Raw genomic sequence first — 23,749 nt, forward strand, 5'->3', positions numbered from 1 at the left:
CCACCAATTGAAGTTCTGCCTTGGAGTAGCAAAGAAAGGTGCATAAAGGAATCAGCGAAGCTCAGTTTTCCACACTCTGATGCACACTGATCCAAGCCGGACACCTGGTATCTCATCTTCTACCAACAACTCTAAGCATCCATTTCATGACACTGTCATACATCCGCAGAGTGTTTTCAGTCAGAGGCTTTCAAGATACCCCACAAGACAGACCACTACAGGAGATCCGTCCTGCCCACAGCCATCGCCATCTGCAAGTCTATAAAGAAACCTGGATACTATGAGTTCAAACATTAAAGTTCCCTTTGGGATAAATGAAGTATTTTTCAATTGAGCTGAATTGAATGTGTTCGAACTGCTCAGTCAAAGCCCAGTTCTAAACCCATTTGAGAACCTGTGGCAAGACTCAAAAACTATTGGCCACATAAACACTACACTGGCAAAGGGGAATGGGCAAAAATACAAATGTACACTACACTTTTCAGGTTGTAGAGAAACATTTGGGAAAACAATGTATCATTTTTCTTTGAACTTTAGAAAGATTTGTTGGTTTATGTTTATCTTTCATATCAGTAAAAATAAACAATGTCACTTAAAGTGCTTGATAAATCCAAGTATCTTTAGGCAGCTAAGGATACTTCAAAACGTGTTCATTTGATAAATTCATAACTCATTTACGAATTTATTGTGGAAGCAGACCATAATGTCCTGGTAAAAGAGTTTTATATAACTCATCTTTTCTAACCTAATTATAAAGCTTTAAAAATATTTATTTTAGTATTGACTACAGTTTATCGTGTCTTTTGTTGTTCACTTTGTCACGACAACGCCAGCAACCATTGTCTGATTAAACAGTGTAGTGTCGTACTGACACCCGGTGGTCAAAAATATAACGACACCAAAGAACGCTACCTTCGCGTTAATGACGTCAGATTCGGAAAGCTTCGGAATATGTTCGGTTTTGTTCGTGTTCTGCAGTCGCCTTGGGTCACGTGGATTTTTTTTCTTTAAAAAGACTCCGCCCTGAAACAGCACAGCCACCATTTTGTTTTATCCCGCATTACAGTCGACGGTTTTGTGACTACACAGGAGAAAACAAGATAGAATAGATCTGCGATTCTCTAGCGGTAGGTATCTAAAATTAAAATTGCCATATTTACTTTAAAAACAATTCTGCATAAGTGGGAATAACGTTGTATATCGTTTTAGCCGTGATATCCTGATGCATTAGCTTGTAACACACTGAAGGCCCCCGCCATTGACTAGCATAAGTGGGGCATTTGTTAACGAATAAAAACAACTAGTGATTTGTTCTGTTTGCAGTTGGTTCATCGAGACTATCAACATGAGTGGATGTCGTATCTTCATCGGTCGCCTGAGCCCATCGGCCAGAGAGAAGGATGTGGAGAGGTTTTTTAAAGGATACGGTCGCATTCGGGACATCGATCTAAAGAGAGGCTTCGGCTTCGTGGTGAGTCACCACAGTGGAAAGTAGGCCACGGTAAAATTTCCGTCCTGTGAGCTGGAGAGAATCTGATCACACTGGGGATCATTTATTATTGAAAGTTCATCAACTCTACCACTTAAACATAATGTTTGATGGCGAAATTAATTGGGGGTTTTTTTTGTTTGTTTTTTTGCACCGCATATTGACTTTCTATTTAGAAATGATCCTCCAAAAAACACTCAACATGCATCTCTGTTAGCCCGCTGCATTCCGTTTACATCGAAGCTCGATACCAGGAAGTCGGAGAAATCTCCGAGGGGAAGTTTCCCGCTTGTCTGAAAGTCGGAAATAACATGGACGCTCGTATTCTGTATTGCTCGCATGTGTCGACAATAATGATGACAATAACGCTGTTCTACGCGGTATTCTGTGCGCTTAACCCAAAAAAAAAAACACCCGGTCTTTATAAACTCTGAAAAAATGGTACGTGTACGACTGACTGAAAGTCACATAAGTAATAAAGAAATGCTGAAACAAAGACAGTGTTACTATTGTCGATGCGAGTAGCAGCCATCTTGAATTCCTAACCAGGGATAGTCGGAGTTGCTTCCACTCTTCAAGTTGGTCCCAGCTGAACCTGGGCTATTTCTATTTCCCTATTACTACTGGAAGGCAGCAGTAAGCCCAGTCTGAAGCAACATTTACATACTCCTTCAATTTTGCCAGCAATGGGGAACACAAACATGCGTCTAGTAGCATATCACTTTTGCTGGAGCAAAAGATACTAAAGTTAAGATTGCGCAACTAGTTTATGAATGATTCTGTATGTTTGATTTTCTCTAGGAGTTTGACGATCCCAGGGATGCTGAAGATGCTGTATATGAGTTGGATGGCAAAGAGCTGTGCAATGAAAGGTAAGATTTTCCTGCTGTAGGTTGATACATTTTTATTGCATCCTCTTTATTCACACTTGGTGCTCTCAGATCATATACGCTGTTTGATTTTGTACACAAAGTGCCTTAGAAAAGTGTTCCCCATGTTTGGGTGTAACCACAAATTTGATGTATTTTTTTCTTCTTTGGGATTTGTAAAAAAAAAAAACAATAAGTAATGCATGGATGAGGAAGTCGAAGGGAATTTTAAATATGGTTTCTACAATTATCTGGAAATTGTGGTGTGCCTTGTGTGCACCCTGTACTCTAATATCCTTAAATAAAATCCCATGCAACCAACTGATTTTATGGTGTCTAGATTCTTCATATTCTGAAGTTGTATTTTCTGAGTTTGTCATGCTGTCGTGATTTTTGCAGTCACACGCTTAAAATGTAAAAGAGGTTGCAGGTATACACTACTAGTTATAACAGCTAAAACTAATTAACTTCTAGCTTTAATGCTAACAGTGGTTGGCATCAAAACAAAGGGTAAATCCTACTGTTTCCCCAACTTGCACCGATGGCTGATGGTGTCTTGAGACGAGCTGTAGAGCCAAAACTCAGGTGGGGGGAATTTGTAGACAGAAAAGCCATTGTCCACTTTTTCATAAGCCATGTACTACAGTCTGTACATTAAATCCTGATTAAAATGTTCTGTTTGTGGTTGTAAGATTAATGTTCAAGGCGTTGGGGTTGAATATTTTGACAAAGCACTTATTTGCAACCCAAGTTTCAGTTCTTAATTTGCTTATGGTGTGGCTGTCATTTGAGTTTCCCTGTTGCTTGTGTGAGTATTCCCTAGGAAGTTTCTCTGAAACCAAAACCTTCCCTTGATTTACAGGGTCACCATTGAGCATGCTCGTGTGCGTCTGCGGGGTGGCCGTGGGCGGGGAGGTGGCGGTGGAGGCGGACGTTTCTCTGACCGCTACGGCAGAGGTTCCCAGAACAGTCGGAGGTAAAGAGAGGATTTTATTAGCCGGCACCTCAGAGTTGCTGTTGAAAGTGTCAATGCTCATTTTGCCTCCCAGCATTTGACTGGAGTTTCTTTGTTTTTCGGTTCCCTCCCAGCCGAAACCCTCCTCCGATGAGAACTGAGAACCGTCTGATTGTGGAGAATTTGTCCTCCCGTGTCAGCTGGCAGGTTGGTATTGCCTTTTAAATGTAACTGCTTTTACAAATGTCACCACCTGCATTTGTCTGCCTCCAACAATATACATACTATTTTAAAATTGGCTGCTAAAAACCAACTTAAAAATTCAATTGTAATATCAGACATAGCTGGGTCAGTTGGTTTCAGTAAATTTGTGGTTTTTAAACCCGTTTTTATTCAGAATGGAAAGAACTATTATTAATCTTTTATGCAGTTTAACAAAACACAAAGAAAACAAAACACCAAATTTGTTGTTTTCAAATTTTAACCAATTCTCCACCCCTTTATTTGCCAGCTTGACTGTTGTGTCATGTGGAAGAGCTCGCTTATGGTGGAGCTAACCCCTTCTGGGTCCTTCTGTCTGGGTTGAGCCTGTGCTGTCAGCCAGTGTGTCCTACTCCTAGTTGATGCCTGCTGGTCATGTGAGCGCTCGCTCCACACTAGAGGCGCTGGCGGCCCTTCGCTCGCTCGCAACGCCTGCTGTGTGGTTGAGGGCGAGAGAGAGGAAACAGAGTTGGCAGAGAGAAAGCAGAGGAGAGAGCGAGAGTCGATGGTGGTGGCGTATTGATCGATGGTTCGTTAATTTGAGGGGCTTCGATCGATCGATATCCCCCCTTCCTTCCCCCCTGTGGTGTCCCTTCACATCGTGAGAGAGAGTGTGAATTCCTCCCAGGTGCCCGTGGATATAATCTGCTGTTATCCTGGTAATGGTGGGCTCGGAGAGCCTGCGGCCCACCCCAAAGGGTATCGCTCTCAGGTAGTAGTTTCCTCTCTTCCACCCTGTTCACTCTCTTTGCTGAGGTGGGGTGCCGAGATGGGGCGGTCCCGGCGCCAACACATGTGCCCTCTTTGTCGGGAAAATGGGGCTCTTGGTGCCAGATGCTGCCCAGTTGATGAAGATGGTGATAATCTCTGTAGTTTTAAAGGAGGGATGAGTTCACAGACCTCATTGCTGTTGAAATAAACTGACCTTGTGCTGCACTGATCCCTGGCAGAAAAGGATTTATGCCAAAGCCTGTGAATTTCTTATCAATTTTTTTTTTTTTTTATTGAGGTTGTTTTTTAATTTGTTTCACCTAAAAACCCATTGTGTTAAAAGCACCAGGTCGGTTAACAGCCATTTAGTTTCTTGGACTCATCCTCATCTTTAATTGCAGTAGCCTGTGTAGTTCTGAGACTCTAACCATCTCTCCCTTTGGGTAAATCCAGTCCAGTTTATGTCTCAGCCTGTGGTTATTGCTCACCGAACCCCTCCAAAAACTGACCTGAGTTTGCATGTGTAGGACCTGAAAGATTTCATGAGACAAGCTGGAGAGGTGACATTCGCAGACGCACATCGCCCAAAGCTCAACGAAGGGTAAGACGACCATATTTGTGTCTCCTAGATGAGAAATGTCACTGCTAGAGTTTGTATCTTGTACAAGATTAGCTTCCATTATAAAGAGAGCTTTTTCTATTTCCTTTTCAGGGTGGTTGAGTTTGCCTCTCACAGCGATTTGAAAAATGCCCTTGACAAACTTTCTGGAAAGGAAATCAATGGAAGGAAAATCAAACTCATTGAAGCTGCCAAAAAGAGGTGAGTTCCCTGCATGAAGCTTGACCAAAAACAACTTGCATCAATGGGGGGAGATGGTAATTTGATTTCCCCACTTATCTAAAGTTAAGCATTGCAAAGTCAAGATTTGGGCAAGGATGTATTGGAACTTGATTTTTCTCTAAAAACACTAGCTTTAAGTGGATCTTTAGGGCATCAAATTTCAATCACTTGATTGCAAGACGTACAAGAAATATGGCATCCCTCTGTGTTTGGATATTGCATACATTTCAGTTACAATAACTGTTGTGACTTGATATGATTTGGCTCTAATATTTCATTTTCAGTTGTCTAATTGTTTTTCCTTGCTAATGATCCTATTTTTATTTTTAAATAGATCAAGAAGCCGTTCACGCTCCGAGAGCTCATCCCGTTCACGCTCTCGTTCCCGTGGCCGCTCCCAGTCCCGCTCTCCCAGACGTTCCCGAAGCCCTGCCAAGGCCCACCACCGTTCCCGCTCTCGCAGCGGCACGCCTGCACGTGGCACCTCTTCGCCGAGCCCCAAATCAAAGGAACCCAACAAGCGCTCATCCAAGACCAGCAAATCAGTAACTCCGTCGTCACCTCCGCCAGCTCAGAGGGCCTCCAGATCCCGTTCTCGGTCAAGATCCCGTTCACATTCCCGTTCTCGCTCTAGATCTCCTCGCTCCCGCTCTCCTTCTACTGACAGTCAACGCTGAGTTCGTAAAAGTCAGCGGTAGAAGTAACTAGGAGGGGCTGGTTTACTAGAGCTCCCGTTGCCTCCTTTTGAAAGCGGGACGTGAATTTTCTTTGCGCAAATCTTGTTGAAATTATTAGCTGTTTGTTTTTGTTTTTTCCGATTTAATTGGCAGTTTATTTCCAGAATGTTTCGGTGCTCAGAGTTACGCCTCACTTCTATAAACCTATCCATGTGTTATAATACAGCAATGCAGTTGAGCTTCTAAAATGCAAAAGTCACCATAAACCTCACTGTTGCAGCGCTTTTAAACAGGCTCTTTTATTCAGGGTGATTCTCGATGAATTATGGGATCCTGTCTTTCTGGCGCATCAGTGTTCATGCCCTGCTCGATTGTTCTTCAGAGTTTTCCTCCTTTACCATCCAGCTGCACATATCCAAACGTACTTAAGATACCTGAATGTGCTGCTGTTTGATGGCAATTCGTTCTCCTAGTTGTGCTTAAAGTTCAAATAAAACGCAGATATATCTGGCACTGGCAGCTTCTTCACCTGGCTGCAAAATGTGCACATTATTCCACTGATTTAAAACTTGCGAATTGACTTCATTTATGCTACCGTTTTAATGCAACCACTGTTGATAATGACTTTGTACAGAGGCAAAACTCTTGAGGATGCAGCCGACCCTTCAGTTGCACTCTTAAGCAATAATGTTGCTTACTGGAGTAATATTTCTTAAATTAGGGATTTATGTACATACTGCAGCTTTCTGTTAAGTGTTCAAATATATACACATGTTACCGTTAGGGTAGTTTGATAGCTGTTATTGTGGGTGATCTGAGCATACAATGATCTGAGGGAGACGTTTTGTTTTGTACATGAGGGATTTTTATTTTCAGTGAAGATAGACGTTTGTATGGTGTATTAAAAATAGACTTGATGAATAAATCAATTTTAATAAACCCTGAATTTTGCCTCTATTAGTGCACTACTATGACATTTACATAACTGTTTTCCAGTCTTTTCAAGTTTGTCAGGTGAAATGAACAAAGTGATGGGGGGAGGCAAGTATGATGCGATGATAATACAGTCTTCAGATATCGTCCGCTTTTCCTCCTTCGATGTTGGTTGGTTCGTCTGTTGATCAGATAAGTAAATTAGAAAGACCAGATCCCACCTGTTCCTTTGGAAGGGTTTTAAAGCATTTCATCTAAATGTCAGTTATCAAACGGAGGAATCATCCGCAAAGAGTTTTGTGTGAAAATACTAACTATTAAAGTTGGATCAATTTGCGTTCGGGGTAGTCGTCTTGCAATCTGAAAGTTGTGGGTTTGATTCCAGCTTCCTCCTGCCACATGTCAATGTGTCCCTTGGCAAGGCACTTCAAGTTGTCTACTGATCTGTTTCAGTGCATGAATGTGCGCATGTTGTGGCTGGTAAAAGGCTCTTTGGTCGGTAAGACCCCAGAACAACATCTAAAGCTCAGCAGACCTCACTTGAGGTCAGATTGTTTCATGAACTGACCTCAACACAAAGGCCAAAACCACTGCTGAGCAAAAATAAGACAATGGCCCATCTATCATTTGCCAGAACATCTTGATGATCCCTGAGACTTGAGCGAAAATATTCTGTGTCCTTTTACATCTGGCAATAAACAGCATTTCAGGAAAATAAAACGATGACGTCTATCAAACATGGTGGTTGAGTGATGGTTTTTGCTTCTAAAGGGCCTGGATGAGTTCCTATAATTGATAGAACCAGGAATTCTGGTCTCTTATCATAAAATTCTGAGGGAGAGGGTTTGGTTCAAATATGTGTAGGTTATCCAGCAAGGGCAATTATCCTAAACACACCACCAAGTAAACCTCTGAAAATCTGGGGGGGAAATGGCAAAATGAAGGTTTTGGAACGGCCTAGTTAAAGCCTGGAATTAAATCCGATAGAGATGCTGTGGCATGACCTTAAATAGATCATTCACAATTGAAAATCCTCCTGGTGGTTGAAATAAAACCATTCTGCAAGGAAGAACATTTTCTTCCTTTGGCAAAACCAACTATTACGTTTAGGAGTAGTTGCTTTTTCACATAAGGCCAGATTGGTTTGAATGATTGCTTTTCCTTAATAGGTGAAATCATCATCTGAAAACTTGCGATAAGGTTTGTATGAGGATTCTGCACTTTTAAATTTGACAAAGCGATCACAGCAGAAATATGTATAGATCATCTTATACATTATTTAGTCTGGGCATACAGTGCCATGCAAAAGTATTCGGCCCCCTTGAACTTTTCAACCTCTTGCCACATTTCAGGCTTCAAACATAAAGATATAAAATTCTAATTTTTTGTGAAGAATCAACAACAGGCTGGACACAATCGTGAAGTGGAATGAAATTTATTGGATGTGTCAAACTTGTTTAACAAATCAAAAACTAAAAAGTGGGGCGTGCAATATTATTCGGCCCCCTTGCGTTAATACTTTGTAGCGCCACCCTTTGCTTCAATTACAGCTATAAGTCACTTGGGGTTTGTCTCTATCAGTTTTGCACATCGAGAGACTGAAATTATTGCCCATTCTTCTTGCAAAACAGCTGGAGCTCAGTGAGGTTGGATGGAGAGCGTTCATGAACAGCAGTCTTCAGCTCTTTCCACAGATTCTCGAATGGATTCAGGTCTGGACTTTGACTTGGCCATTCCAACACCTGGATACGTTTCTTTGTGAACCATTCTATTGTAGATTTGGCTTTATGTTTTGGATCATTGTCTTGTTGGAAGATAAATCTCCATCCCAGTCTCAGGTCTCTTGCAGACTCCAACAGGTTTTCTTCCAGAATGGTTCTGTATTTGGCCCCATCCATCTTCCCATCAATTTTGACCATCTTCCCTATCCCTGCTGACGAAAAGTAGGCCCAAACCATGATGCTGCCACCACCATGTTTGACAGTGGGGATGGTGTGTTCAGGGTGATGAGCTGTGTTGCTTTGACACCAAACATATCGTTTTGCATTGTGGCCAAACAGTTTGATTTTGGTTTCATCGGACCAGAGCACCTTCTTCCACATGTTTGGTGTGTCTCCCAGGTGGCTTGTGGCAAACTATAAATGAGACTTTTTATGGATATCTTTGAGAAATGGCTTTCTTCTTGACACTCTTCCATAAAGGCCAGATTTGTGCAGTGTATGACTGATTGTTGTCCAATGGACAGACTCTCCCACCTCAGCTGTAGATCTCTGCAGTTCATCCAGAGTGATCATGGGCCTCTTGGCTGCATCTCTGATCAGTCTTCTCCTTGTTTGAGATGAGAGTTTAGAGGGACGGCCGGGTCTTGGTAGATTTGCAGTGGTCTGATACTCCTTCCATTTTAATATGATTGCTTGCACAGTGCTCCTTGGGATGTTTAAAGCTTGGGAAATCTTTTTGTATCCAAATCCGGCTTTAAACTTCTCCACAACAGTATCTCGGACCTGCCTGGTGTGTTCCTTGGTCTTCATGATGCTCTCTGCGCTTTGAACAGAACCCTGAGACTATCACAGAGCAGGTGCATTTATACGAAGACTTGATTACACACAGGTGGATTATATTTATCATCATCAGTCATTTGGGACAACATTGGATCATTCAGAGATCCTCACTGAACTTCTGGAGTGAGTTTGCTGCACTGAAAGTAAAGGGGCCGAATAATATTGCACGCCCCACTTTTCAGTTTTTTATTTGTTAAAAAGGTTTGACTCATCCAATAAATTTCATTCCACTTTACGATTGTGTCCCACTTGTTGATTCTTCACAAAAAATTGGAATTTTATATCTTTATATTTGAAGCCTGAAATATGGGAAGAGGTTGAAAGGTTCAAGGTGGCCGAATACTTTCGCAAGGCACTGTACATTTATCTTTGTTCAACCTTTTAGCAATCTTGAATATAAATGTGACAAACTGTGCTATTTCTGTCAAAATGTTTATTTCATTGCATTTTCTTTAAATACTGACCCCAACTGAACCCCTGTCCTAATCAAAGCTCCACGCGGAACCTTGCATGACATCTTTTGTTGAATAATTGCTCCGCAACAGATTTTGAACTCAACATTTTAGCTTAGGTCAAATTTGTGTAGCAGTAAAGGCACATCGGGAGCTTTAATTGATTTGTTTTAGTTTTAATTAAAGCCTAAGGTAGAAATATGTGGTTTTGCCAGATCAGATTTCACTGTCACTGAACACAGAAATGATCAAATCAGGGTGTTATTCCCTTCTTCAGAAGCTTTATCCTCTGTGATAAAGAAAAAAATATACCATAAAACATTTTTTGTATGTGCAAAGCAGGCCTACTGACATCTGGAGTTTGTGTCACTTTTCCATTTTCTGGAGAACCGTTGGTAACACCTGAACAGAACGATGAGCACTGCTGCCTCAGTCAACTGGAAGGACCCGTAGACCAGGGGGAACAGGTACATAGGTCCGATCACAGCTGGGGGGAAGGCTACCTTCAATATGGTGGCGCACAGTTGGATGTTCTGACAGCCAGTTTCCATAGCAACGGTCCTCCGCTCTCTGAGGGTTGGGGTAGATTTATACATAAGTCATGAATGTATGTAGAGAAAAGCTCATGGTTTGATGCTTAGCCGACACAGTATCAGTCATATGAAGCTTTGATATTCTTTGAACCTTTCCACATTTTGTTACATTAAAACCACAAACTTAAAGGTGTTATATTTGGTGTTTTGTGTGATAGACCAACACTAGGAAGTGCATGGTTGTGAGGGGAAGGGAAAACGATATCCTGCTTTTACAAATAAAAATCAGAAAAAGTTGGTGTGTATTTGTGTTCAGCCAGCATGAGGATCTCGGCAGTTCCTCCAGAGTTACCATAGGCCTCTTGGATTTTATGCTCACCGTGCCCAGCATGCAATTTAGGTGTATGCCCACACTCTTTCCACACTGTAAAATGGGTTGAACTGTTGTAGTTTCATAATCTAAATGTGCTTTAATCCTGCTTCATTCTTGACCCGTCTGCTATGTTCCTTGCTCTGCATGATGCAGTGATGTTCTTTAAGAAACATCTGGACGCTAAATACAACTACATAAGACAGTCCCAATTTTTGTTGAAAAAAAAAAATGTGATCCCAGTATCATTTCCTTCCCACTTCATAAGTGTGTGCTAAAGTTTGTGCCTGCAACGTGACAAAATGCGGATTACTTAAATGCTTGTAATCTTTATTAACGCACTGTAAAATCTTTGATAACATACGGCTGGTTGAGCCTGAAGATCGAGGAGATGATGTAACCAAAGGCGTAGCCAACGAGGGGCATGAGGGCGGCGATGGTCATGAGAGGAGGCGAGAGCACATTGAAGAGGGAGCCTCCAATTTCAACGCTGGAAATGATGCCAATCACAACAATGGAAATCATCAGAACACCGAGGCCCACCTGAAAACAACATGCAGTGGTATGCAGTTTCCGATGATGTCTTATAACCATTTCTCCTGCTTCCAAGAAGTGGGACTAAATTTAATCCTTTAAAGCGGACTTGAGAAATTCTTCTTTAGGATCTGTGGAGGTCTTTCAAGCTTTTTCTTTGGTCACTTTTTGCACCCATTTTCAACGAATTTTACTTGAAAAGATGACTAAACCTGTGGCTCCTTGAAAGAAAAGTTTGAAAAATTAGATAAGGTTTAAAAGGTTTTGCGCAGTACTATTTTTCATATTCTATTTTTCAAAAAAAAAATCCCAGGAAACTGACCTTTTAACAAGAATCTGAGAAAAATAATGACTGGATATTCATAGACTAACGTCTTAGTGGCGTTAGAGTCAGACTTCCATCTTTTTGTAGAAAAATGAATTCATTCCACCGACCTTTGAGATTATCTTTGAATAATGTGGCCGAAAGTAGTTAATGAGGATGCCGGTACTGCAAGGCACCAGAATCGCAACCAGGGACACCATAATGTCCACATACGGCACTGCTTTCTGCAGGTTGGAGAAGCCCTGGCAGTACAGATATAGCAGCAGAGGCATCATGCCCAGAGCCAGCAGCGTGGAGCAGGAGGTCATCACAATGCTGAGGAAACAACACAATTTCAAATTGAATGGCTTTTCTATGTTTTGTCGTTACATGTCATGAACACTAAATCCTCTAGGTGCCGCAAGTGGGGTTTACATATTCCAGGTTTTGTTTTCTCAGATTAATCAAGTGAACTGCCAGGTCATTATTAGAATGTGTATGGGCCCCCATAACATTGCATAACAGATGCAGTAATTATTTTCTATTCCCACTTCTGTTCACAATTACGACAATATGGTAGATTGAATTGCAGAAAACAAAATGAGCAGGAAGTATGTTTTGTTTCTTACCATTTTTAAGATTAAAAAATTGGAAAAAGTAGATCAGCAATAAAGATGAAATGACATTAGTGCAAAGACCTGTGACCACCATGCCGTGTGTAAAAGACCTGTTACTTTAGGATAGGATTAAAAAATAAATGACTTCTTTTTTAGCAAATAAACATTATGTGGACGGAGGCTAGAACTATCGTCTCCAGTGGAAATTAAAGTTGCATCTTCCAAAAGACTTGGTCTTTCTGAGCAGATGTGGGTCAGGCCTGACCACCATTTGACTAAATACATCAGTCAGTTCAAATATAATTTCAATTCTAGATTTCTATTAAGTACAATAATATCTGAAGTATTTTTGTAATGTGAGGTGAATGAGGAAATTTGAGGAAATGTTCTTGTTTTTGTGCTATGGCTGGAGACCACAGTTAAATCTTAGTGGCTCAGGTAGTACTGCACAATGAAATTCAATGTCTAATCATTAAGTCTTAAAAGACGTAAAAACATGTACCTCAAATCTCGAATGATCTAAAATATTACAAATACTGCTGACATTTCTTTAGTCGGTCATTAATAAGATGTTGACTTTTCTTGCCTCAATACTTTGGCCGTAATTAATCTGGGACATTTCCAGGTCAGATAAAATCACCAGACATCAGATAGAGCTGGAATGTCCTGAGCAATATGCCACCATAAAGTTCACGCCTTTCATAGAAAAGGACATGCATTCGGGGAGAAAGACGGGGTTTGTTGCCATCAGATTACGATAAAATCCTGGCTTTCTGATCAGGCTGGGGATGCCCTGTAGGTCATTCAACTCTAATAATGTATTTCACAGGATGTACAGTGATTATCAGATGTAGCGTTTTGAACATCTGGTGAGGTTGTTGACTCTAAATGTAAAAGGTCAGTTCACACAGAAACCTAATTTCCTACTTGTTATGATGCATAATCATGGTTCATGATTATCATGGTTGTTAGCAGACATAAATATGGTTTCTTATGAGTTCAAAAGAAGGAAGGCTTGTTTTTCAAAGCACCGTGACTCCATGAACATTTTGCCAAACATATCTCCAAAAAGGAAGAAAAGCTCAGTTCCAACATTCATGTAACCACACTTTACATTTTCTCCTGCATGTTTAGAGTTGCCCAAAAAGTGTTGACAGATCTGTGTACCTGAGGTTCATGTCTCCTTTCAAAGCGAGTGCCAGGATGTTGGAGAGGGCTCCTCCAGGACAGCAGCCGCAGATCAGAATCACCACAGCTGTGGTTTCAGGCAGCTGGAACCCCTGCAACACAATAACACAGGAAATCTGAAGAAAGTATATGGATGAGTCGTGTTAATAAGAAAAATAAGGGGCTTTATGACCAGGCAGGTGATGTCTTGAAGGTCGTTCAACTCAGTATATCAACAATCAAGGAAATAGCTATCAGTCCACCAGTCTGTCTGTGAAAGACTCATAAATAATAAAGAAGATGATGGCTAATGATTATTAAAGCATGTCAGTACAACATAAATCATTACAGTTGAATGACAGGCAGGAAAACCTGCCGGATTTTAAAATTATGACTTCATCTTATTCACATGATTCCTCAAAATATTTTAACAATAATGTTACTCTGTGTAAAATACCAAAAAATGTAGAAATGTTCTAACTCAAAGTACACATCTAAAAGAGTTTACAAATTTGTCAGGGGAAACCTATGTCTGAAAACCTGCACAGAAAGAAACTAAAAGCTTAGTAGCTGTCTTTTAAGACTGAGCATTGTTTTCATCTCCAAGATCTTCACTGAATGTTGCCACCAGGCCAACGGTCAGCATTAAGAGCAGAACCACCAGACTGCTGCGAAACTCTCTATAAATCCAAGAGAAATGCTGTCTTATTTTACTCCATTCTATTATCTATATACCATAAATAGTCTATTAAATTTGATTTGATTTAAGGCTATTGACGGCACATCTCGTGTCTGATTGTCCCCCAGAACCCCACAAGAAATCTTCACCTGTGCAAACTGTGAAAAAGTTTTTTTTTTTTTTTTACTGAAGGTAGCCAAAGGAAGATCAAAGTTATGTCTGACCAGGATATGTCATACTTCACAAGAGTGCAGAACTTATAGGAAGCCCTCTTTCTGCATACATCTGTATATTAACCATGGCCATGAAGTTGCTTTAAAAGAAACAAAAAAGCAGTTTCCCTCTTTATTATTATGTTGATAAAGACTGAAGCAAAACATTCATAAACTTAAGCATAAGGACTTACTAAATTTAGCTGTAGGTTTGCTCTTTATATTGATACACAAGTATGACTGGTTAATAAATAGCTGTTTATTAGTCTGACTATCTGCCTGGGTTGCGCCTGCAGTTCCCTGATGAACATACATACTGTGTGTAGTTTCCTATTTGTAATTTTAAAGCAGTGTTACTTTAATAGAAGTGATGGCTGGCGATACTTTAGTATCCGCAACATTACTGCCTGTGTTTTCTGTGACAGATAGCATTTCCAAATAGCTAAATTTGTCTTGTTAGCCCTCTTTCAGCCAGCTGACCGACAGAGTGAAGCAACAGGTGGGGGAGGGACAGCTCTATGGTACCTTGTGCTTTAGCCGTACAGTCAGAGAAAACTTCACCTGCCACCAGTCCTTCAGTGCCTGAGTGTTGTTGCCCTAGTGGAAAACACCAAGCCAGAGAAACTTTACCAGTCTGTTTTTGGCTTTTGCTAATCCTGTTTATCTTTCCCTGCTCCTTGTTAGAAACCTGTGAGGTGTGGGCTGTTACCTATGGAGCTGGACTCAGACATTCTACACCTTCTACTGCTGTTTGTGAATTTGGATTATTATTCTCTGACTGTGGCACGGTTCCTAACCTTCCTAACATCTGCCTCTGTGAGAACTCTGGACCGAACTTTGGACAAGCTATTTGGATTGCCTGACTCCCAAGCCCAGTGGTATGACCCTCCTGAATTTCTCTGCTCCAGTGATCAAGTAAGCAAAACTTCTGGAGCTATATGGATGCACTTCCACCCCAGATCTGAACTAACTCTTGCCTCTTTCTTCAGTGGACCCGAAGAACCTTCCAACCCTCGTTCCAGTAGAACTCTCCTTGTGTGTTTAAATAAACCTTTGAAACTTGTCTGGTCTCCTGAGTGAGTTTTGCATGTGGGTCAAAAGAATTCCTAAAACAATGACAATAACTGGAGTAGTTAAAAGCCTTCAGCTGATCCAAAATGCTGCAGCAAGAGTTCTGATGAAAATTAAAAAGAGAGATCATATTTCTCCTATTTTAGCTTCGCTTCGTTGGCTCCCTCTTAAATCCAGAATAGAATTTAAAATTCTCCTTCTCACATATAAAGCCCTTAATGATCTAGCTCCATCATACATCAGAGATCTGATTGTTCCATATGTTCCTAACAGAGCACTTTGTTCTCAGACTGCAGGTTTACTGGTGGTTCCTAGAGTCTCTAGAAGTAGAATGGGAGGCAGATCTTTTAGTTATCAGGCTCCTCTCCTGTGGAACCAGCTCCCAGTTTTAGTCCGTGAGGCAGACACCCTGTCTACTTTTAAGGCTAGGCTAAAACTTTCCTTTTTGATAAAGCTTATAGTTAGAGTGGCTTAGTTTATCAGGGAGGGAGCCTTCCTGCCTCCCTGTTGGTTAGAGTAAGGGGGAGTCAGGTTTAGCCTAAACCGGCTCAGTTATGATTGAGGTGCAAACACACCCTCCATTTCTGCTACCTGTATGACCCCTTCTCTTTTCCAATGGTTATAATTAGTCTGACAGAGAGAGGTATCCCAATCCTTGTGGTTTTTAGTATAACAATGACCATCAGTGGGACCCTTTGTGGGGTTCCTTGAGACGACATTGTTGTAAATAAGCGCCGTTTAACTAAATAATCTGAACTGAAACTATCTGTGTAGTTATGCTGCTATAGGCTTAGGCTGCTGGAGGACATAATGACCACTTTCACCCTCTTCGCTACATTCTCACACTACTCTCCAATTTTGCATTGTTTGCTGTTATTTCAGCTTTTAACCTTGTTCTCTCTATTCTCTTCCTAGAAGCTACACCTGGCCTGGCTCTGTGTCTATCTGTGACACCTTTCTGGAGAGGGGAATCGTCCGAGCTTCTGCTGGCAACAACTTAATGCTCACCCTCTACCGATGATCCACATGGCCCTGTCTTTTAGTGTTTAACACTTTCTCTCTCCTAGACAAGGCAATTGACTGAGCTTAACTGTAACTAACACTATGTGCTCTCTTTCAGACTCTAACCTTGAAAACTGGCTCAGAGTTTATTTGTTCTTTCTTTGTAGGTGAAACGACTAAAGGAGCTACATCCATTAACATTTACGTTTCCTTCCCATAGAAAGTACTCCTGGATCAGTGCTTCTGTCTTCTTTTTGTGTCTCTGCTCTGTTCTCTCTAACCCCCAGTCGGTCGTGGCAGATGGCCGGTCACACTGAGCCTGGTTGTGGTGGAGGTTTCTTCCTGTTAAAAGGGAGTTTTTCCTCTCCACTGTCGCTACATGCATGCTCAGTTTGAGGGATTGCTGCAAAGTCAACGCCAGTGACTGTCCACTGTCGCTACATGCTCATCCGGGAGGAGGGAATGCTGCAAGTCACTGACTGGAAGCAATCTGGTGGGTTTCCTTAGATAGAAAAACGTTTTATCCAATTTGAATAAATAACTGAATCTGACTGAACTGTTCAATTGTTAGGATTAATTGGAATGTATGAACCTGACTGTTGTGAAGTGCTTTGAGACAACATGTGTTGTGAATTGGTGCTATATAAATAAAACTGAATTGAATTAAATTGAATTGAAGTATACAGACTCTGAAACATGCCATTTGCTGAAAGAACAACCCACTCAGAGTTGTAATTAGGCAAAAATTGTACAACAAATATATACATTTTGCATTTCAGATGAAAAACCTTCTTTGTCTATACATTTTCTCTATCCAGAACTCCTCAAGTGGCGTAGTTTTAGCTTCCCCTTGTTCAAATTCTGTAAAAAAATAATCAAATCTCCTATTAATCGATGAATCAAAAAAATAGTCCATAGATTAATCGATTAGCAAAATAATCATTAGTTGCAGCCCTACTTGTGATGGGTTATGATAGATTATCAGCTGATGCAGGCTTGCATAATGTCTGTAGCACTTGCAACTTAGTAAATGAGCAGATTTTATTATTTGTTTGGACTGAAGCTGCAGTACAAACCTTAATCAGGCAAAAGGCTGTGAGAGGCATGATGCCATACTGGGAAAGAACTGCAATGGCCACACCTTTAGGTTTCAGTATGTGATCCTGGAAAGCAGCAGTGTAGAAATATGAACGTGATCATAAATGCATGTCTTAACGCACAGGTAGATATTGCTGTAGAACAGATGGATTTATGTGGATGAGCTGCTTTACCTTGATCTTGGTCACCTCCATGGTGCATCCCAGTGAAACCATGGTGATGAACAGCATGACGATCATTAGAATGTTGATGGTTTTATCCATCATTGGTGACAGTAGAGATGTGTAAAGCAAGCTGGTGTTGACAGCTGTCAGATTGGATGTGAAGCCATCATTTTGCTGAAAACCTGAGTCAGGAAACAGATTCTCTGTGCTGTCCATGTTGAGATGGGCGCTACAGACCCAGGCCTGAATCCTAGAAACACAAACAAAGATCGGGCTGATGAAACAAAGCGGTGGTACTGGTCAAATCAACGGTTTAAATGCAACTATAACTTGCATAGAAATTAAGTTTGAAGTTTTAATGATTCATTTGATTCATTTGAACTGTTCTTTTACCAGGGTGAACTGGTAATAATTCAATTCAGTTTTATTTATATAGCGCCAATTCACAACACATGTTGTCTCAAGGCACTTCACAACAGTCAGGTACATACATTCCAATTAGTCCTAACCATTGAACAGTGCAGTCGGAGTTAGTTATTTATTCAAATTGGATAAAATGTTTTTCTGTCTAAGGAAACCCAGCAGATTGCATCCAGTCAGTGACTTGCAGCATTCCCTCCTCCTGGATGAGCATGTAGAGACAGTGGACAGTCACTGGCGTTGACTTTGCAGCAATCCCTCATACTGAGCATGCATGTAGCGACAGTGGAGAGGAAAAACTCCCTTTTAATAGGAAGAAACCTCCAGCAGAACCAGGCTCAGTGTGAGCGGCCATCTGCCACGACCGACTAGGGGTTTGAGAGAACAGAGCAGAGACACAAAACGAACACAGAAGCACTGATCCAGGAGTCCTTTCTATGGGAAGGAAAAGTAAATGTTAGTGGATGTAGCTCCTTTAGTCGTTTCACCTAGAAAGAAAGAACAGATAAACTCTGAGCCAGTTTTCAAGGTTAGAGTCTGAAAGAGAGCACATAGAGTTAATTACAGTAAAAGCTCAGTCAATCGCCATGTCTAGGAGAGATAAAGTGTTAAACACTAAAAGACAGGGCTATGTGGATCATCGGTAGAGGGTAAGCATTAAGTTGTTGCCGGCAGAAGCTCGGACAATTCCCCTCTCCAGAAAGGTGTCACAGGCAGACACAGAGCCAGGTCAGGTGTAGCTTCTAGGAAGAGAATAGAGAGAACAAGGTTAAAAGCTGAAATAACAGCAAACAATGCAAAATTGAAGAATAGTGTGAGAATGTAGCGAAGAGGGTGAAAGTGGTCATTATGTCCTCCAGCAGCCTAAGCCTATAGCAGCATAACTACACAGATAGTTTCAGTTCAGATTATTTAGTTAAGCGGTGCTTATTTACAACAATGTTGTCTCAAGGAACCCCACAAAGGGTCCCACTGATGGTCATTGTTATACTAAAAACCACAAGGATTGGGATACCTCTCTCTGTCAGACTGATTATAACCATTGGAAAAGAGAAGGGGTCATACAGGTAGCAGAAATGGAGGGTGTGTTTGCACCTCAACCATAACTGAGCCGGTTTAGGCTAAACCTGACTCCCCCTTACTCCAACCAACAGGGAGGGAGGAAGACGGAGGTAAAAAATAAGGAAGATAGCTCAGGATAAACTAAGCCACTCTAACTATAAGCTTTATCAAAAAGGAAAGTTTTAATCCTAGCCTTAAAAGTAGACAGGGTGTCTGCCTCACGGACTAAAACTGGGAGCTGGTTCCACAGGAGAGGAGCCTGATAACTAAAGGATCTGCCTCCCATTCTACTTCTAGAGACTCTAGGAACCACCAGTAAACCTGCAGTCTGAGAACAAAGTGCCCTGTTAGGAACATATGGAACAATCAGATCTCTGATGTATGATGGAGCTAGATCATTAAGGGCTTTATATGTGAGGAGGAGAATTTTAAATTCTATTCTGGATTTAACAGGGAGCCAATGAAGGGAAGCTAAAATAGGAGAAATGTGATCTCTCTTTTTAATTTTCATCAGAACTCTTGCTGCAGCATTTTGAATCAGCTGAAGGCTTTTAACTGCATTTGTTGGACATCCTGATAGTAAAGAATTACAATAGTCCAGCCTTGAAGTAACAAATGCATGGACTAGTTTTTCAGCATCAGTCCTGGACAGGATATTTCTAATTTTGGCAATGTTCCGGAGGTGAAAGAAGGAAATCCTAGAAACCTGTTTAATATGGGATTTAAATGACATGGCCTGGTCAAAAATAACACCAAGGATTTTTACTTTATTATCAGAGGTCAATTTAATGCCATCCAGGTTAAGTGATTGACTAAGCAGTTTCTTTTTTAAAGACTCCGGTCCAAAGACGACAACTTCTGTCTTGTCTGAATTTAGAAGCAGAAAATTTAACGTCATCCAAGTTTTTATATCTTCAAAACATGCTTGTAGTCTAACTGGTTGGGCTCATCATGATTTATGGATAAGTAAAGCTGAGTATCATCAGCGTAACAGTGAAAATTTATCCCATGCTGCCTAATAATTTGACATGCAACTGCAATTATTTTTAAATAAAACTATTTGGTACTCATGTTTTGCTTTATTTTACACAGTAATTGTTGGCCAAATGATTTCTGTGGAAATCTTTTACCGTCAGTCAAGACAAAGATTGAGCTATTTGGCCACAGTAGCAAGGAAAATTATTGGATGAGTCCATAGTTATTCTTTGACACCTAAGAACATGGTCCCAACATGCATAGTAGTGATGCCATCATACCGAGGGTCTGGCAGTGAAACAGATGGAGCAAATTCTTCACCTTAAATCAGCAGCTAGATGGTAGACACTTTGACACATGTGGGTCTTAAACAGGACATTAATCCCAAACACACATCAAAACTGCTTTTGGAATAGATAAAGCAGGCTAACATTAAGCTTCTGGAATGACCTTTCCAAAATTCTGGCCTCAACCTTATAAAATGATCTGTGCCAGAAAAACATTTTTTAATGAACTTCATCAGATTTACTAAGAAGAATGGTCTAATGTTTAGGCAAAAACTATGCAAGAACCTTGTTAATGGCTACATGTTTAGGATGCAAACTGCTAAGGAAGATTTAAACAAATATTAGTGGGAGTGTATGTTTATATATTTGAGCCTGTATATATATTTTTATATAAATCTCCAATAAATTCAATCTAGTGTGCATAATTTTTGTTAAAATACATTTTGAAGCTGTATTTTGTAAAATCCGTTTGCACCACAACAGGAACAGTCAAATTAAATCATTAAAAGCCCAAACGTAATGTGACATACATATGTGCCACTTATGGTTGTTTGTCAAACCTCTGACCAGAACTGGTAAAAAGATTCTGTATTCAGAAATAAATCAAGTTAAACTCAACAGCTATGATTTAAAAAGCTTTTTAAGATGCATTATTTTGTCATTTCGTCATCAATCCACATTACAAATTTTCCAGAAAGCTACAGATTCCTCTATTCCTCATGCAACAGTGCAAGCATAATTATCAGAGTGCAGATAATCCTGAACATGAAGAAGTGCATCCACATTCAGAAGAAACTCTTCATATGATGCTATTTTTTGTCACGGTCTGTGGCTGTAGTGGACCAAAATGCAGACAAGCACTGGGCAGCAACATGATGAGGGAAAGTTTCTTTTTTTAATCCAAAGGTTTTTCAAAAGCTTTACAAGAGGCAATTCCAAAATTTACAAGAGCAATCCAAAACTTACATGAAGTTTCCAAAATGAACTATAATGCCAACAAAGACACAAGAGGGTAGTGAACAGGAGGAACCAGCAACCAGTAATGAGAAACACTGAGCTTTTAATCTGAGGGAAGTGAATGTAGAACAAAGGAATGAGCAGGAATTAGAGACAGGTGTGGACCGGGTATGCAGGGAGGCTGAGGAACAGCTGGAACTGATTACAAAACTAAACAATGGAGGAAAGGAACCGAATAACAAAACTCAGGAAAACAGATCTAAGAAAACTGTAACAGCATAAGATAAAAGAATCTGGAAAATAAGAACTAACAAAGTAACTTGAAGACATAAAGGAAACCCTAACTGAAAAGGTAAACAAACCCAAACAACTAATGATTGCTGAAATAAAGCACAAACAAGGATTCGGGAATAAATAAGAAAAAGAAACTAACAAACCCCACAGAACAAAAACACAAACCAGAATCCAAAATGGCAGAACCTGACATATTTTTAAGTCTTTGCTGTTTTCTCTTTCACTGTTACTGTTGCCTACATGCAGAGCTGTCAAGCTGCAGCAGAGCTTTGATTAGAAAGCGTCCTGTACATTAGTTCAGAGTACATGTTTTATCATCCCAGAGTCTTTGAACTTATAGTACATGAGCTGTGTTGCGACACATTCTGAAGCTGACATTTTTTGGATGACAATCAAGCAATCCGTTAAGGTATGTAGTGTTTATTTTTTCCTTGTGCTGTTGTAGGCTGGACCTTCCTGATACTAATTTAAGTGAAGCCATTTAAAGAATCTAATAGCTTCCAGTATGCTTATAAAGACGGAAATTACACAGAATTCATGTTCAAGCTGGTTCAAGTTGGAGTAAGATGAATCTGGCCAAAGGTCAGTCAGTCATTTTCTACCGCTTCTTCCATAGTGGGTCGTGGGGAAGCTGGTGCTTCTCTCCAGCAGTCTATGAGTAGGAGGCAGGGTACAGCCTGGACAGGTCGCTGGTCCAATGCAGGGCCAACCAAAGGTATAGAATTCAAATAGTTTTCTTTAGCCATTTTAACATGAATAATTAACTTAAAAAACATACTGATATTCAGTAAAAAAAAATCATACATACTAAAAACCAAAACTTTCTTAAATCTGATAATTTAAGCATCATCTACAAAGAAATTGCATCACATGATGTTTCTATTTAAATCTCACATTTCTTTCTGTTTCTTCCTCCATCTCCAGAACTGACAACCACATCCTCCCTACAGGCGTACATGCATGCTGTGTGCAAACAAATTACTATCACAGGATTTTGCATTTCTGTTTCACACTTGTGAAATCGAACAAACGTGCAACAAAACTACCAAAGCAAGAGCGTTGTCAAAACATGGAACTATTAAAGACTTACTGCTCTGTGCTGAAGGTGAAAATTGCTCAACTATTTGAGGAGGTCAGGTTGTAGGAAGACTGATTTCCCCAGAAACAATCACTTCTCAGCTGGCAGACGTGTTTGTGGCTTCTTTTATACTTTGGTTACCTGTTGGGCAAGAGGCTTCCTCTTGTCTTCTCTCCTCCTACTTTACTCCACTCCAGGACAAAACCAAATCATTAACACATTTCTTCAGTGTTATCAGTCACAAATCATGCACTAAAGGACCAGCTGTGATGAAGTGCCCTATAGTGCTCTCTTCTGTGCTTCTATAAAAGAGAGAAGCTATCAGTTTAAGCATAAACTAGATAGATCGTCACAATCACTGGAACAGATAGGACATTAAACCGCAACATCTGTTCTAGGATTTTATGTATCAGGACACAATGAAAATCATCTGGACTTCATGGGTGTTTTGAAATTACTTCAATCTAACCGTAACTGTACAAAAACACAGAAAATCACGTGAACATGGTAATTACAGCTCATGAGCTAACAGTTTGTAGAACCACTGTTAGCTGTGAGAACTTGCTGTATTTGTTTTCTGATTTATTTTATGTTTTATGATTCAAGTTTTATGCCTTAATTTTTGTCACATCATTGTTTCATTGCTTGCACAACTTGGCTTGATCCAAGTCTTAGCTGTTAACATTTGAACATCAAGAATACAGAGTTCCTGTTACCCCAAAACAGCTGGTATAAGGAGATTGTGCAGACATGTCTTTATAGGTAAACAACCCTTGTCAACCAGCTTGACATGTAGCTCCTGTGTTTTTGCAAAACTTTGGGTGGAATTTGCTGGGACATCCATATCCTGGGAGGATTGGCAGCTTTCCTCGACGTTTTTCCACTAGTGAATAATCATTCTTGCTGCAGAATAATGTACTTCATCAATTTCAGAAATGTCCTTCTAACCTTTACCAGACTGATAAGCAACAACAGTTGCTTCACTGAGGTCCCTGTTGATGTCTTTCATCATTGGCATTGTGATAATACACACACCCAGGTGCTCCAGTGCAGCAACCTGCCAACACTCCTGACTAAAGATGTATTCACAGTTGTTCATTACAAGTTAATAAAGTTAATCCTCTTACATTCCCTTTTAAATTCGCTTCTGCTAAATCCATGAGTTTACTTGTATTT

At 40.4% G+C, this 23,749-nt stretch overlaps 2 protein-coding genes and 1 long non-coding RNA gene across 3 annotated transcripts; 2 read left to right on the forward strand and 1 right to left on the reverse strand.

The window, feature by feature from the left end:
- The first annotated feature begins 991 nt into the window (after positions 1 to 991).
- Positions 992 to 6,749, forward strand: srsf5b (serine and arginine rich splicing factor 5b). The gene is made up of 8 exons (XM_047387967.1): positions 992 to 1,127; positions 1,324 to 1,471; positions 2,291 to 2,361; positions 3,221 to 3,334; positions 3,448 to 3,520; positions 4,813 to 4,886; positions 4,998 to 5,105; positions 5,461 to 6,749. The coding sequence occupies exons 2-8, from the start codon at positions 1,346 to 1,348 to the stop codon at positions 5,801 to 5,803; spliced, it is 909 nt and encodes a 302-aa protein (XP_047243923.1). The 5' UTR covers positions 992 to 1,127; positions 1,324 to 1,345; the 3' UTR covers positions 5,804 to 6,749.
- Positions 6,027 to 23,749, reverse strand: slc10a1 (solute carrier family 10 member 1). The gene is made up of 8 exons (XM_047387966.1): positions 22,586 to 23,749; positions 17,510 to 17,750; positions 17,315 to 17,401; positions 13,275 to 13,387; positions 11,622 to 11,826; positions 11,017 to 11,195; positions 10,102 to 10,319; positions 6,027 to 6,917 (listed from the first exon to the last, which is right to left on the reverse strand). The coding sequence occupies exons 2-8, from the start codon at positions 17,714 to 17,716 to the stop codon at positions 6,874 to 6,876; spliced, it is 1,053 nt and encodes a 350-aa protein (XP_047243922.1). The 5' UTR covers positions 17,717 to 17,750; positions 22,586 to 23,749; the 3' UTR covers positions 6,027 to 6,873.
- On the forward strand, positions 13,309 to 15,228 carry LOC124881958. Its single transcript, XR_007041783.1, has 2 exons — positions 13,309 to 15,080; positions 15,155 to 15,228. It is a non-coding gene; the product is annotated as an uncharacterized LOC124881958 (long non-coding RNA).

Source organism: Girardinichthys multiradiatus, chromosome 15 (genome assembly GCF_021462225.1).
Source record: "Girardinichthys multiradiatus isolate DD_20200921_A chromosome 15, DD_fGirMul_XY1, whole genome shotgun sequence".
Lineage (NCBI taxonomy): Eukaryota > Metazoa > Chordata > Actinopteri > Cyprinodontiformes > Goodeidae > Girardinichthys > Girardinichthys multiradiatus.

What these genes read in the sequence shown, in the direction of transcription:
- srsf5b (XM_047387967.1), top strand. Translation starts at nt 1,346, where the DNA reads ATGAGTGGATGTCGTATCTTCATCGGTCGCCTGAGCCCATCGGCCAGA. An exon ending in AGAGAGGCTTCGGCTTCGTG is followed by an intron (nt 1,472 to 2,290) that starts GTGAGTCACCAC and finishes GATTTTCTCTAG; the next exon opens with GAGTTTGACGATCCCAGGGA. An exon ending in CGCCCAAAGCTCAACGAAGG is followed by an intron (nt 4,887 to 4,997) that starts GTAAGACGACCA and finishes TTTCCTTTTCAG; the next exon opens with GGTGGTTGAGTTTGCCTCTC.
- slc10a1 (XM_047387966.1), bottom strand. Translation starts at nt 17,716, where the DNA reads ATGGACAGCACAGAGAATCTGTTTCCTGACTCAGGTTTTCAGCAAAAT. An exon ending in TGGAGGTGACCAAGATCAAG is followed by an intron (nt 17,402 to 17,509) that starts GTAAAGCAGCTC and finishes GCTGCTTTCCAG; the next exon opens with GATCACATACTGAAACCTAA. An exon ending in AAGTGACACAAACTCCAGAT is followed by an intron (nt 6,918 to 10,101) that starts GTCAGTAGGCCT and finishes TCTGATCAACAG; the next exon opens with ACGAACCAACCAACATCGAA.